Source organism: Balaenoptera borealis (genome assembly GCF_965194805.1).
Source record: "Balaenoptera borealis genome assembly, chromosome: 5".
Classification (NCBI taxonomy): domain Eukaryota; kingdom Metazoa; phylum Chordata; class Mammalia; order Artiodactyla; family Balaenopteridae; genus Balaenoptera; species Balaenoptera borealis.
The window spans coordinates 86285318-86300991 of NC_138862.1; the positions used below are offsets into that span (position 1 = coordinate 86285318).

General features: G+C 37.4%; 1 protein-coding gene across 3 annotated transcripts; it reads left to right on the forward strand.

The window, feature by feature from the left end:
• The first annotated feature begins 1714 nt into the window (after positions 1–1714).
• DNAJC19 (DnaJ heat shock protein family (Hsp40) member C19) lies at positions 1715–9371 on the forward strand. Of its 3 annotated transcripts, none has more exons than XM_082394218.1 (6): positions 1715–4538; positions 5313–5364; positions 5444–5517; positions 6534–6558; positions 7352–7422; positions 8711–8879. In XM_082394218.1, exons 1-5 carry the CDS (start codon positions 3930–3932, stop codon positions 7375–7377), a joined length of 786 nt encoding a protein of 261 aa, XP_082250344.1. In that variant the 5' UTR covers positions 1715–3929; the 3' UTR covers positions 7378–7422; positions 8711–8879. The 3 variants fall into 3 exon arrangements, with proteins under 3 accessions (XP_082250344.1, XP_082250343.1, XP_082250345.1); XM_082394217.1 differs by having other exon boundaries at positions 4080–4538; positions 6534–6613; positions 8711–9371; XM_082394219.1 differs by having other exon boundaries at positions 4426–4743; positions 6534–6613; positions 8711–9371.
• Positions 9372–15674: the final 6303 nt, after the last annotated feature.

Sequence of the window (15674 nt, forward strand, 5' to 3'; positions counted from 1 at the left end):
AACTTCAGATCACGACCAATTAGTGGGCTGTGAACTTAATGGGTTTCCTGGCATTTTTTTTAAGAAATAGAAAAGACCAGCACGCATCTCATGAAGCAAGTACAAGTATTGTCTCAAAAACATTAATTTCCTTTAAATTCACATTAAATTCAATGCATGTGTGTGTGTGTGTGTGTGTATGTGCGCACACGCATTCAACTGTGTATTTGTTTCCTAGGGTTAGAAGGTAAAATATATTGGGTTGGCCAAAAAGTTCCTTCCGTTTTTAAGTAAAAATAAAAGACACATTTTTCATTTTCAACAAGAACTTTATTGAACTACGTATTCACCCTTTTGTTCTACTACCTTCTGCCATTTTTCAGGCAACTTCATAATTTCATCTTCCCAAAACTTTTTATCTTTTTGAGCAAAGGACTGTTCCAGGTGCCTTTTACAGTCTTCCAGGGAATTGAAATTTTTTCCATTAGGAGAATTTTGTAAAGACCGAAATAAACGGAAATCCGAAGCTGCAATGTCTGGTGAATACGGTGGATGAATAAGAACTTCCCAGCCAAGCTGTAACAGTTTTTGCCTAGTCATCAAAGAAACATGCGGTTTTGAGTTATCCTGATGGAAGATTATGCGTTTTCTGTTGACTAATTCTGGACGCTTTTCATCGAGTGTTGCTTTCCGTTGGTCTAATTGGAGCAGTACTTGTTGGAATTAATCATTTGGTTTTCCGGAAGGAGCTCATAATAGAGGACTCCCTTCCAATCCCACCATATACACAACATCACCTTCTTTGGTTGAAGACTGGCCTTTGGTGTGGTTGGTGGTGGTTCATTTCGCTTGCCCACAATCTCTTCTGTTCCATGTTATTGTACAGTATCCACTTTTCATCGCCCGTCACAATTTGTTTTAAAAACGGAACATTTTCGTTACATTTAAGTAGAGAATCACATGCGGAAATACAGTCAAGAAGGTCCCCCTCCCCCGCCCCCGGTTTAACTTATGTGGAACCCAAACATCAAAGCAATTAACATAACCAAGCTGGTGTAAATGATTTTCAACGCTTGATTTGGATATTTTGAGTATGTTGGCTATCTCCCCCATGGTATAACATTCATTACTCTCAATTAATGTTTCGATTTGATCGCTATCAACTTCAACTGGTCTACCCAAACATGGAGCATCGTCCAGCGAGAAATCTCCTGCACAAAACGTCGCAAACCACTTTTGACACGTTCGATCAGTCACAGCACCTTCTCCATACACTACACAAATCCTTTTTTGTGTTTCAGTTGTGTTTTTACCTTTCTTGAAATAATAAAGCATAATATGCCAAAAATGTTGCTTTTTTTTTCCATCTTCAATATTAAAATGGCTACACAAAAATTCACCAATTTTGATAAGTTTTTTGTTTACAATGCATGCTGATATGACAGCTGTCACAATACAGTCTAAAAAAATTGTTTCAAATGAAGCTAAAGACAACTAAGCAGGGCCTCCTCAGTGGAGCAGTGGTTAAGAATCCGTCTGCCAAAGCAGGGCACACGGGTTTGAGCCCTGGTGCAGGAAGATCCCACGTGCCACGGAGCAACTAAGCCTGTGCGCTACAACTACTGAGCCTGTGCTCTAGAGCCCACGAGCCACAACTGCTGAGCCTGCGTGCCACAACTACTGAGCCCATGTGCCTAGAGCCTGTGCTCCACAACAAAAGAAGCCACCGCAAGGAGAAGCCCACACACCGCAACGAGGGGTAGCCCCCACTCGCCACAACTAGAGAAAGCCCAAGCGCAACAACGAAGACCCAATGCAGCCAAAAATAAATAAATAAATAATTTTTTTTAAAAAAAAGAAAGACAACTAAGCACTACTAGAGCCATCTTACAGAAAAAAAACAAACGAACCTTTTGGCCAACCCAGTATTTCTTACTAAGAATTATGGTCAGAAAGTGTTTCAAAGCCATAATTCAAGAGTACTTCTAGCTACTCCCTCTCATCTCTCACTTATTTCTCCCTAAGTGATTTGCCTGGTTGACAAATGTGGAAGAAGAAATTGAGCATATGTGCTTGAGTCTTTTCTCATTCTCTTGTCCCTGCTAGTCCCCTCTTCTGTCTTCTCTTATTCTCTATGGTAGATGAAATAATAGCCCCCAAAGATACCAAGTCCTAAAACCTGGAACCCATGAATATTACCTTATATGACAAAGTCTTTGCAGCTATGATTAAGTTAAGGATCTTGAAATGGGGATATTATCCTGGATTATAGGGGTCTAAATGGAATTATATGCATCCTTTAAGAGGGAGGCAGTGGAGATTCTACACACAGAGGAGAAAGGCAACGCGAAAACAGAGTAGAAAGGGATTTCAAGACACTGGCCCTCCTTGAAGATTGAAGTTATGCTGTCACAAGTCAAGGTATGCTAGCAGACACCATAAGCTAGAAGAAACAAGGAGTGATTACTTATCCATTCATCAGCCAGTAGACATTTTTTTTAAAGATTTTAATTTTTTACTTATTTTTGGCTGCATTGGGTCTTTGTTGCTGCACGCAGGCTTTTTCTAGTTGTGGCGAGCGGGGGCTACTCTTCGTTGCAGTGCACGGGCTTCTTCTTGCAGTGGCTTCTCTTGTTGTGGAGCACAGGCTCTAGGTGTGCGGGCTTCAGTAGTTGTGACGCACAGGCTTAGTTGCTCTGCAGCATGTCGGATCTTCCCGGACCGGGGATCAAACCCGTGTCCCCTGCATTGGCAGGTGGATTCTTATCCACTGTGCCGCCAGGGAAGTCCCAGTCAATAGATATTTTTTAAAATTGCTTTTAAGGGTTCTTTCCATGCCCTTAGTGGGTAGGGAAGGGATTACCAGGCTGGCAACCATGAGTGAAGTGTCATGAGAATTGGGAAGGCCTTTGCACACCAATTTGCACTCTGACTTCCCTCATAATAATAACAGCTACACTGAGTGATACTTATGTATAGAACACACAATGTACATCTCTATCCTTACAAAAATTTAGCAAGGTAGCCATCATTACCCTTGTTTTACAAATGAGGAAACTCAGAGTCAGGAATAGTTATTCCTTTTGGACAAGTTTGTCCAAATTCACACAACTAGTAAGTGACAGAGACAGGTTGTGCATCTAGTTTGATTTGCTTCCCAAAACAGAGCCATCTCCACTTCAAATGTCTCCCTGTGTTGTCCACCACTGGTTTCCTGAGGCTAGGTTTGTGTTCCTCAAGCAAGCTGCATATCATAGTTTGTATATATCAAAACTATACATAACAGGAAATTTTGAACATAGCAGTCTAGTTTTTTCTGGCCATTTTGGTCCCAAGGTCTTATGTCCCACTTATTTCTTTTGTAGTTGTTGGGTTAAAAACTAGATAAAAGGGGGCAAAAGAGGAAGATGCACACTTAACACTAGGGTCTTAGTGTTGGATCGTTTGCTGACAATAAATTTCATTACAAAAATCTCATGGCTATCTTGGAGATCCAAATGCAGAATCTTTTTATAGATGAGGAAAAGAAAGCCAACAAATTCACATATTTGTCTAATAACCAATGACCTCATCAAAGCAGAATTTCATTGCAATGTAAACAGACTCCTAATACTTTGTAAGTTCGAAGTGCGAATTAACTCCAAATTTATTTTGATCATCCAAACATCACATTGTAAATTTTCCATTACTGTCTCCATTATTTTTCTCTTCTCCTTTTATGTAGGTATATATGAAACATACTCTGTAAGGGCAAACCCAAACCCCACTTTTTACTTTGAGAAGGGGAGAAATTTTAAATAGCATTTTTCAGTTGTGGTGATTTTGAGATCCCATGATCAGAATATTAACTGTCCTTGAAGTAGTAATTCCATTCCACAAAACCAAACCCCAAACATTCACACAAGTTCCTGTCAAGTCACATATTTAAACAAATTATTCTAAATAAATGAATGCTACAGAACCCCCGAAACAATGTGGTTTGCTCCTTTGATTTTCTGGAACATCTTTTTGCTATACTGTGCCGCTATATACTTATTTGCCTTCATGGTGGACTTGTTACGGCATGTTTAAGAATATTCATTACTCTTGGCAGTTATAAACAAAATAAATGCCAAATGGAGATGCTAATATGCAGGCAAAAAAAAAAAAAGTTCAGAGTGCAGCTACACCGTAGCTACGCTCACGCCCTTCTATACCAATACCCTTCCCCGAAAGAATTTCTAAATACTCTAGGCCCAGGCGCAAAGGACAAAACAAAGAGAAGCCCCACCTTTGAGCCCAGTAAGGAGGTGATCCGCCCACCCACCAACCAATCCGAAGTCGTGTTCTCCACCTGCCCACGGCTTGAGCGACCATTTCCTTCCCGTCCGCTGTCCCCTTTTACGACAGTTTTCCGGCCTAGTTTACGGCCGCCCCTGCCGTATTTCCTAGGGCGCCCGTGTCTGGGCGGTTTGTACGTGCTGGTGGTGGCCGCGTCGCTTTGTGGTAGAGGCGTAGAGTTGGTGGGGTGGGATGAACCGCGCTCCCGGTGGAAGCAGAGGAGCCGAGCGGGAACCATGGTGAGTTCCGCCTTCCGGCCTCTTGGGCGATCTCAGGCCGAGGCCTTAACCTCTGCTTAAGGTCTGGGAGGAGAGGAGCCGCAGATGTCTCCCTAATGCGACTCAGAGCTGGGGGTGTAGCGCCCCGGAGAGTCACCCTCTAGGACACAGAGCTGTTGCCTCACCCCTCTCGGGCCTTTGTGCCTGCCGTCCGTGGGGCTCGGAGGTTAGTGGAAACGCATTTGATTATACCTGCTGTTCCCCTAACACATCCTCGCAGTCCTTTCTCTACATTGCTCTGTCTTTCCCCTTTTCTCTTGCTGACACACCTCTTCTCGATTCCTGAACGTATTTGGCCGAAGGTGCTATGAGAAACTAGTCTCTTAGTTAAGCCTACGTTTAACGGTGAATCAGAATTTACAGGAAACCTCTGTAAACAGTTCTCCCTTCTCTGGCAGAAACTTTATTTCCGTTGCTCTTGACTGAATTTTAATGTGACTTCACTTGCCCGGAGGTGAAAGAGAAGTTTTCAAGGGGAGGGGAATTATCCTTTTCACTGTTGTATAAGTAAATAAGCAAATCGACTTGCCTTTTTTTTTTCCTGAGTGAAAAATCCCATACCTTTTCAATGCATTGGATATAAAATTTGCAGGATCATTGGGCAGAATATTTTCATCCTAAAAGTTATTTCTCCCGTTGAAATAAAACTTGTAATAAGTTGGAATGGGAGAATGGGCATGATAGGGAAGGGTGAGAATGAGAGAAATGAATATTTACTCTGCTTCCCTTTACCAGGCCAGTACAGTGGTAGCAGTTGGACTCACCATTGCTGCTGCAGGATTTGCAGGTTTGTTTATGGTTTGGGGGTGGAACTGAAGTAGAGGAGGTTGCGGACTTTTTAATTATTTTATTGCTTTTGTTTTTAGGCCGTTACGCTTTGCAAGCCATGAAGAATATGGAGCCTCAAGTAAAACAAGTTTTTCAAAGTCTACCAAAATCTGTAAGGCTTCTTATTCAACATGTTTGGCCAATTCTTTGCTGTCTGTGTATGAAGCCTAGAGCCAGACATCCATGAAGTTCTAAGTGATTGCTTTGGACCCCTTCTCTTGCTTCCCACAAAGAAGATTTAGAAGTTCTGAGCTCTGTAATGGTGCTACCCTAAAGAATCAAATGTTACATGTGACAGATTTGGGGAAGAGGTGTTAAGAGTTTTAGTATCATGAAAGTTAATATCACTTTATTGCTCATACACCATTACCTTCAGCATCATCTGCTCTGAATCACAAACACAGAGGGATCTAGGGGTCTGAAGTGATCCATTTTTACTGTGTGGCTCTGGCACTCCCTAACAGAGATTACTTGGGTAACACTTCAGTTAATTGGGCTCTAGAGTATGACTGAATGTGATGATCATACCTTCTGTGGTCTAAATTCAGAATGAATATGATTTTGACAGCCTGTAGAGTATTGCTTTTTATTGTTATGATTGAATGTGACAGAGTAGGGTAATGGTAGGTTTTACCAATATAATTTCTGATATACCAAGGTCAGTGGATCTAATAGCCTGATTTTCTCAATATATATCTTAAAGTCTTGTTTTAGTAGTTGCCTTGAACCTCAAAATGTCCTTGAACCACTTGTCTCAAAAGATCTCTGAATCCTCTAAAGCACTTGTTCTAAAACATGTAGTCATATTCTGAGATCAAATTTTTATCTAGAACATGGCTAGCTTGGAATAATCTTCCCTTCACTCCCAGAAGAACTGGCTTTGAGGCACTGTTATTTTGTCTTGTATCTTCAAGACAGTTTAGATTGTCCGGGGGGGGAAAATATGGATGTTTAATGATCATTAAAATATTTGTTGCTATTTATAAAGTTAAAATACCATAGGAACTGCACTTAGTTTTCTGAAGTGTCTTAGTTTTTCTGCTGGTTCTGTGAACATTTATAGACATTTTTTAGCAGCTTTCAGTTTATTTTGATAATCTTTTCTTACAAATGTATTTCCGCTTTCAGGCCTTCAGTGGTGGCTATTACAGAGGTGGGTTTGAACCCAAAATGACAAAACGGGAAGCAGCATTAATACTAGGTGTAAGGTAAAATAATTCCTCACATTTTTAATATTTTTCTTCCAAATTTAGAGCTATAAGCAAGTGTAAGAAAGACCTTCTCTCTTTTATTAGGAGAGAGTTATTCTATTATGTACATTTTTATTTAATTTTTATTATTTTTTTTGGCTACACTGTGCGGCATGCGGGATCTTAGGTCCCTGACCAGGGATCTAATCCACACCCCCTGCAGTAGAAGCATGGAGTTTTAACCACTGGACTGCCAGGGAAGTTCCATCTATTACATTTTTAAGATCTAAAGATTCCCTACAAAAGTCCAATGAGAAGGTCTAATGACGCATGAGTACTTTTTAACTCATTGAAGGTAGATTTTTCAACAGATAATCACAGTGCTCAATATTGTTCTCTGTAACGGGGTAACAAATTTTTTTGTGATGAAATTCTGCCTTCATTTCCAAATACTTAAACATATTTAAACATACTTTTCAATAAAAGGATTGTTGTAATGAATAGTTCAAAGTTCAACTAAATTTTTAAGAATGCCTTATTTTTCTAAGGAGCTCTGTTTAGTTTTGTGATTCAGAATATTAATCTTCCTAGTGTGTTAGAGAAGAGGTTCCCAAATAGCTTTTCATACTGTTGTGTTGACTTACTCGTTTCACAATTTTTTTTCATTTTCACAATTTTTAATTGACCTTTATATAGTTTTTTAATGTGACTCAGAACTACTCTGAAGTATACAATACCTTTTCCTTTTTAAATTAGCCCTACTGCCAATAAGGGAAAAATAAGAGATGCTCATCGACGAATTATGCTTTTAAATCACCCAGACAAGGGTAAGTATCATTAAACTATTGTTAACACATTTTGTTGGAGTAACTAATTGTTATTAATAGGATAATTTTGTATCTAATTCTTGGCTATTATAAGGGAAATGCCTAGATCTGTTTGTGAGCAATGTCTCCCAGGCTGGATCCATTTGTTGTTTAGGTATCTTAAAAGAGTAAGTTCTGAGTGAAAAATTTATAGACTAATCAGCAGATCTAGTAACTACTATAATTTGGAAGTATTGATAAGCATTAACCGTGTTTTGAGATCTGCAGTTGTGATGTGACTTACAATAGTGAGTCTCAAATACTGCTACTACTACTGTTCGGGTTGGGGGGTGTCTACATTCTTACCTAAGGAAAATGTTGAATTTCAGTTAATGAAACTAATAAAACTTTTAATTTTTTTCCTATCCATTTAGACCTTTTAACTAGTGGTTACCTACTTAGAAACCTATAGGATGTACTTATTAGTTTCTGATACACTTCTAAGCAGCCTAGGCTGTGTTGAAAGATCAAATGGAATACCAAAATGTAGACCACAAAATCCATGTTCCAGTGTTTAAGTCCTTTTACTTTACAGGAGAAGCCTCTCATTAAGAAAGAGGGTTTTGAGCTTAAACAGGGTTGTAATTGGTTGGTATCTGACTGCATAACCTTTTACAAAACTTAGCTTATACTAACTGGAAGGCTCTTGATTGTGTAGGTCTAGGGTGGAGCCCATAAATTTGCATCCTAACTAAGCTTTTTACTGATTGCTGGTGCTTGCTGGTCTGAGGCCCACACTTTTTTGAGAATCACTCAAATCACTGCTGCAGTTTAGTAGGAAAGTAGATGTAGGTGACATCGTGAAGGGACTGTTGATAACAGGAAAAGGATATAAAGCAAAGTGGGGTCTTCCCAACTAAGCTCAGCACCTCTGAAAATTTCATGGTTTTAAAATAACACAGTACAATAAATCGGTGTTTATGACTTGTGATCATCATGAAAAGTTAACTTACACTATTTCAAAGTCACATAAGTATGAGAATTTTTTTTAATCTTATTTCTATCAATTTAAGCTTTTTCAAAAGGTGCCATTTTTTGTGGAAATCTCCCTCCCATTGGTCAAATATATTAACCATGTTTTTGGTCATCCAGTTCCAGTCCCACAGTTATTTAAAAAAGTCAAAATTTCATTTCTGCTCATTTCACCTCTTAGATAAGCATAGGAATTCTTGAAGCAAGAGAATAGCTTTTCATGAAGCAGAAATTGGAGAGTCCATATTATAACTATTCCTTTTTTTTCTTCCTGTAGGAGGATCTCCTTATATAGCAGCCAAAATCAATGAAGCTAAAGATTTACTAGAAGGTCAAGCTAAAAAATGAAGTAAATGTATGATGAATTTTAAGTTCTTACTCATTTATGTATATGAGTACCAGCTTTTTATAATAAAATGCCTCAAAGCTACACATTTTAAAAATTAGCATAAGCTAAATGAAAGCCTTGGTATAAATTTGAGGATTTCAAATCGGATTATAGAATATTTGTAGGTTAATACTCAATAATTATGGATAAATGCATGCCATTTGAAGTGTTCATTACTCATTTGTCAAATAATTTGGTACCTATTTCAAGACAAGGTGAACAAGATAGTCTCTCCCTGAAGGAATCCCCAGTCTGATGGGAGACTGATAAACTGATAATTAAAATACAATGTGAAAATAATTAAAATACAGTGTAATAAATATGATGGAATTAGCACAGGTTGTTATAGTAGGGGCTCATATCATTAAGACAGGCGGCTGTTCAAGGTACAGAGGACTCCCCCAACCACTTAGAACCTTGAACTTAAAAGTGAATTTAGCCACAACTTAACCTAAGAAATTGATCTAGGTATGTATTTATCACTTTGTCAGTGATAAATCTGAATTGTTTCAGATTTCATACATTAAAATCTGTAACAGTATGATAAAGATTTGAGAATACAAGTCTTGTTTTTAATCGAGAAAGTATGTACATTTTATTTAGCTAACCCCTTAAAAGAGACTGACCATTTATAAACTACTTTAATTGGTTATTTTTTTACATAATCAAGTTTCACATTTGTTAAAACACAATTAGTGAAACTGAAAAGCTCTCCGTTATCAAAATATAACTAAGGACTCGAGAATTCATACACTGATATATTTAAATGACATTTCAGGATAAAGGGCTATTGGTCTAACAAAAAATATGTAAGGATCATAACCAGAGGACCTACCTAAAACACCTGAGGTTAAAATAGCTATTTTGTGGTCAGCCAGAATACTTAATTTTCAGTTCTAAGATGATAAGTACTACTACCTACAATCTAAACTTTCTTAAATCATCCTAAAGTTCTTATTAATGGGGAACACAAAGATTTTCAAGGTCAAAATAATGGAGGTGGTCATATTTAGCACTGGAATGTGTTTAGGGACATGTCAAAATGGAGGTTTATCTGCTTTTATTTTCCATCCCATTTCCTCATTCAAAATCTGATCAAGTTCATTTGTCATATTTAGAGTATGACGAAGCACTTGGCTGTTTCCAGGGGCAAGGGGGTATGAAGGTACAGTTGATTCTTGTTGTTCAAAGTAGTTGTGTTCTATAAAGTCACTGAGAATACTAAATTAGTGAATCCTGAACCACGGTTCCTAGGGGTTTCCTGTGAGCCTCTGGTCACAACACTTTTGTCAACCAGTGAATATATAACCTTGTTTACAAGTGTTTCTGTTTAAAGACATCTTATTTAATATATGTTGATTCATTAACATTAAATTCACAGCCAATAACATTGTAACTCATGCCAATCCATCACAGCCTTCTTGCATTTAGGAACCCTAGGCAGCAGCACTTCACTATGCTTGGGGGCCATCTTAAACAGTGAAATCACCAATAAAAAGGACAAAAATGCAAAAAACTTGGCATTAAATGGACCACGAAAAGGATGCTTATTTACAGTAGGAAAACTGAAACAAGGCAGAGCATTACTTTGTAGGTACCGGGTGACTCATTTTCACACTTTGCATGTCCACAACCGACCAGGAAATCACCGTGATTGTTGACTTTGGAGGTACGAACTTGAAAATAAGGAATCCGCTAATAATGAGGATCAACTGTATTCTGGCATACTAGCCTTTTATTTCAGTCCTTTGGACTAGTCAAAAAAAATGTTTATGAACAAGAGCTTTAATTAAGGAGAAGAGATATTATCAACTAAAAAGCAAATTTTTCAAATAGAAAATATGCCCAAAGGCATTCAAGCATTAACTTTAAAAAGGAAAACTTCATGTTAATGCAAAAAACAGCATACGTGTTTCTAAGATAAGTATTGAGACAATGGAAACCACTTTAAAATAATACTAAGGAGCACAGCAGACCACATTTTTCTTTCATAGTAATGTTTTATTTTCTCTAGGCTTACCTTTTTCAAGTAGAAGAATCCATATTTCATTGAAAGCTGTTAGGCAAACCTACCATTTTTCTTGGGTAAAAAAGTCATCTTTTTTATGAGGGCTATAGATCACGGTCATTGATGCAAGTATGATGATCTATAAGAGAGCCTTCATCTTTTAATGGTATTTTCTTACAAAATGCTTGTGTATTATTAACATTTATTGACTATTTACAATGTGCTAGCGTTGTGCTAAGCATTTCCCCCTTACCCAGTAGTAGTTACTATTACATTTTACAAGTAATGAAATTGAAGTTCAGTGAGGTCAAGATACTTGCCCAAAGCAACATGCTGGCTGAGAAAACTGATCTTTCTCAAACCCAAAGTTCTACGCTGTTAACCTCTACACTGTGGTACCTTTCACAAATCTGATAACCCAGGGATGTTTTCCTTGATGGTACTGAGATGTGTGTCTGGTACTTGTCATTACACTTCTACCTTGGGCCCTTTTTATCCACTGGTCCTTTCAGATATAGACTTCTTTAAAAGGGAGGAAGATAATGGTTGAATATAGGACTAGGGAATAGGAGGTACAGGTTTCAAGTGAAACTTCTGCTATAATAGCCAGGCAACTTTGAGCAAGGTATCTATGCACTTAGGGCTCTACTTCCTCATCTGTTAAGAGGGGGGGGAAAAAAATAACAGCCAACTTAAATTGTGAAGATTTCTCCACATTTTATGGATAGGAAATTGAAAAACTAGAGCAAATGCTTTCTGAAGTTGCACAGCTACTGAAACTATAAGCCCTGAATATCTTCTCCAATTTACTAGGTTCATTTATAATTTGGTTCTCTATGTATTAGTCCTTAATACATGCCTATTCACAGCCTTAATGTTTAGAACTGGCATACCAGAGCTTTAGTTTCCTTACTTAGCCTCTTCCCTTTTGCCTTCACTGGGCCTCTAGGTTGACAATAGATGAGTCCTATGCTACTTAATAAACTTTATAAACCTGCTTTGCTGGTGATGAAAGTAGGCTGTAATGGGTGGTCCTGAAGTTGAATCTTTTCCCACCCTTATTTTTAAGCAAATTCTCTTGCCTTCAGCTGTTTTACAAATGATGGGAATATCTATAGAAGCATTTAACAAGTCATACAGACCCAAACCATTCAAGAAATAATTGAGAACATGTATGAAAATAGATGGAACACAAGCCCATTTTCTGATTCTAGAAGCTTGGTTATATAGTTTTCTCTGCTATCCTTAATTTCCTGTGCTCTAAATCACAACAAACAGAAGCAAGAAGGGTAAAAGGCAGCTAGATGTAAAATGAGAAGTGGAAGAAACTGGATGACTAGTATCTTAACACAGGGTAAAAACCTAAACATGTTGGACCATGCCACACTAAAAAGCTATGTAGTATTCGGCACACTGAAAATTTATGTTCTACCTTAAAGAAAACCTTGTATCAGAAGTAATTTAAATTAACCCAGGCAGAATGCTTCATTTAAGAGTTAACCGAGCTTAAGTTTAAACACTTCAGGCTAAAATACTGAGTTCTACTGTTTCAGTGAGAATTTATAAGGCATCTTTGTTGTTAACAACCTATAAAAGTTGTTTTGCATTTCAGAAGTGTGTGATGGGGTCATATTTTGTTCAGCATAAATGATCTCCCAAACATGTTAATTACAATGAAAATTTAGAAACTGGCTCCAAAACTTAAAAGGACAGAATATGGTAGAAAGAAATCTATAAATCTGAGGTAAAGTAAAAAGCACTTACTTAGAATGCTAGAATAGGTTTTTGGTTAAAGAACCCTGGACTGAGAGTAACCTTGAGTACCAGGAAACTTAAATGACTTAAGCTCTGCTTTTTGTTGCTGGCACTGTCGTTCAGTGTTGTGTATCTGCTTAGAGCCAACTGTTGCTTTAGCAATGGGATATAGAAAGAGCTTCTATCCAGTGTTAACCTATTATTCCTGACCCAATGACAAGGTTGTAGTCCAGTGTTAGGGTATAATCTGGAACAAGTTAACACTTGCTGTGACCTTAGTGCTGTTTCAGTTAATGGAATTTCAAGTGAAGTATTTACGTGACATTTTCCTTCACAACCTGAAAACAGCAAGGTGAAAAATGAAGTTCAAAGAGGTTGAGGTATGAGCTCCAGGGAACAATTAAGCACAGATTAGTTCATCTAGAAAAACTATGGGAAAATTTCTGTAATGAAAACAGTCTCTAACCTAGAAAATGAGTAGCTACATTTGACAATCCATCAAGTAAAAAGGGTACGAAACATTCAGAAAATATCCCTGTGGTTTCACCCTAATTTGAGAAACTGCTAACTAGTATACTTAATAGTGGGGCTTTGAAATTGAGAATGTTAGTGAAAAATAATTCTGCCCTTTTTTTATCTTTAGATTGCATACAATATAGCTGGAAATGTCTGGGACAGATATAAATAGAAAACACACACCATTTTAATTCAGCATACTCCTTGAAAGTACATAAGACTATGGTTAAGTATCACACAGTGTCTAACGTATGATTACACTCAAGTTATATTATATTGAAAGGCCTTTATGGGATCACCTAATCTAGGCCTCTCTGGTTAGATGAAACGGAATATAGAAAAAGTTTGTACAACAAAGATAGTAACTCCCTTCTGTGCTTCAGTACCCTGAAATAGTAATATAGAAGATAGATGAATCTGAATGTAAAGTGACCCACTGATAAACCATTTTAAAAAACAAAATTAATATTTTCCTTATAGAGTATGCACCTCCCTCATCCAATAATTAGGGGTTTTCTGGATGATTAGACCCTTGCTTGGATTTCTGGAGTAAATGATTATACCTTAAAATGTATTATTAGGTTGAACCATAAGAAATTGTCTCTTCTGTGGGTCAAAACTGGTCAGCTCCCAACAATTTCCTATGGTTCAACATAACTGACGTTTTCAACCAGCAGTTGAGTGCAGTTTCAAATTACCACCACTTGCCAAAAGTTTTACTATAGCAGATTGCAATTATTGCTTTATTGCAACAGTTCCCTGAAATAAAACCCAAATGCTGTCATAGGTTAATCATGGGTTATAAGTGAATATTATCCATTCAAGCATCCTAGTAAAAAACTAAAATTTTAAAATAAGCAATCAGCAAATTCACTATATCAGATATCCTTATAAAGGGTACAGGGGATCCAAATTGTATATAGCAAAGATAGGGAGACTGAGACTTTACAATGAACACCCTACTTGTTGCCTTTTGGAATTTTGCTAAACCCACAGATCCAGTTCAAACCCAAGTTCCTTGAAGCCTTAGAAAATCTAAGTATGAAAGTAATTTTCCTTTATTCATTTCCAATAACTGCCAATCATCTGCTTACGGCACAAGCTCACTGTAGGCACAGCCTATGAGAATATTAACTAGTTGGTTTCAATCTGAAAAAAGTCAATCTGTTTGCAGAGGACACAAATGGTAGGTACTATTTCCCAATCTACCAGCAATATTCAGCTAACATACCAACTCTGCAGAGACCCTTCTGAGGTTAAACACGACTCATAGCAAACAGTAGCTACAAAAATACTTCCAAAGGTGATGGATCCCAGCCACAAAAGAACGGCTGACATGAATGGAGATTCAGAACAAATAGTAAAACACCAGCTTAGTGTTTTCCTGTTCTTTGGTTATTTTGCTTGTCTGTATATACCTGGACTTGCTTTTTAAAGAATATTTACTTAAGCTACTACCTCCCTCAGCCTTGTCCTAAGCAACGTCTCAGTTTTCATGAACTCACTGGTTTGATATGCTGTTACCTCCACATTAAAATAGAGTTACTTAAAATTAAGACTTTTATGTATCCCTATTATAATTTTAACAGTGGTGACTGACCTGTCAACAGAAACCCATACCATTTTGCGGAAGTTTTAGGCCCGTGGAAGGCTTAAAAGAGTGATGCCAAACCCAAGAATCCTAGGCTTGCCAAGGCTTCAGGAAAAGACCATTTTTACCCCCATGTAATCTCAGCTCTTAATTCATGATTTAGTTCAGATATACACGATTTCATATATGTATGCTGAAACAATATTTAAGCTGCACAAAACCTTTTGGGGGGGGCGGGTCTGGGGTACTGGCAAGCTTTCCCATAGCAACATTCCATGTAACTAGTAGCCAAAAAAGATGCTCCCCTCTCAAACTAAGTTTGGAAGGCTACCTCTATCAAAAATATTTACCTTTGGGGAGTGGGCTTTTCACTTCTGAATCTGAGCATGTGCTATTAAAAAAAAAAAAAATAGATAAAAGGCCTATCATGATTCTGCAGTACATATTTTTAAAGGACATTGGGATTAGTCATTTGTAAATAATGAAATCTTAATACTTATTTCTTAGAATCTGGTTATTCTAAAAAAACTCACTGGGCTAAACCCACTTAAGATGATTTTGTGTTTCTTCCGTTCCCATTGAAACAGTCTTTACAGGAGGATTTTAGTGAATATTCTACCTGGAAGAACATGAAAAATCATATTTTCTTTATGCCATATTTACTGATTTGGGGATTAATGAAAATTCTTCTCATACCTTATAGTTAATTTGTAACTCTACTATTGAAGAGAAGAATAAAAAGGCCAACAATTTTACGTGTTTCTGACTTTGGTGGATTAAAAAAAAGACATTTGTGGGTAATTTTATTAGGATATGAAATTACTTGATATTATTATTCAATGTTCAAGGACTGCACTATTCACACTACACCTTAAAATTTTCAGTTATCAGGGTTTTAGGAAAAAGCATGTAATACCACATCTTTAACCTCAACAGTAATAAATTTCAGGACTAGGGTTTTATATACACTGACCTGGCAAATA

Bases quoted from the DNA above. Each gene is read 5' to 3' on its own strand.
- DNAJC19 (XM_082394217.1), top strand. From the start codon at position 4,095: ATGGAGATGCTAATATGCAGGCAAAAAAAAAAAAAGTTCAGAGTGCAG. The intron at 6,614-7,351 runs GTAAAATAATTC...TTTTTAAATTAG, and splicing joins GCATTAATACTAGGTGTAAG to CCCTACTGCCAATAAGGGAA. The intron at 7,423-8,710 runs GTAAGTATCATT...TTCTTCCTGTAG, and splicing joins TTTAAATCACCCAGACAAGG to GAGGATCTCCTTATATAGCA.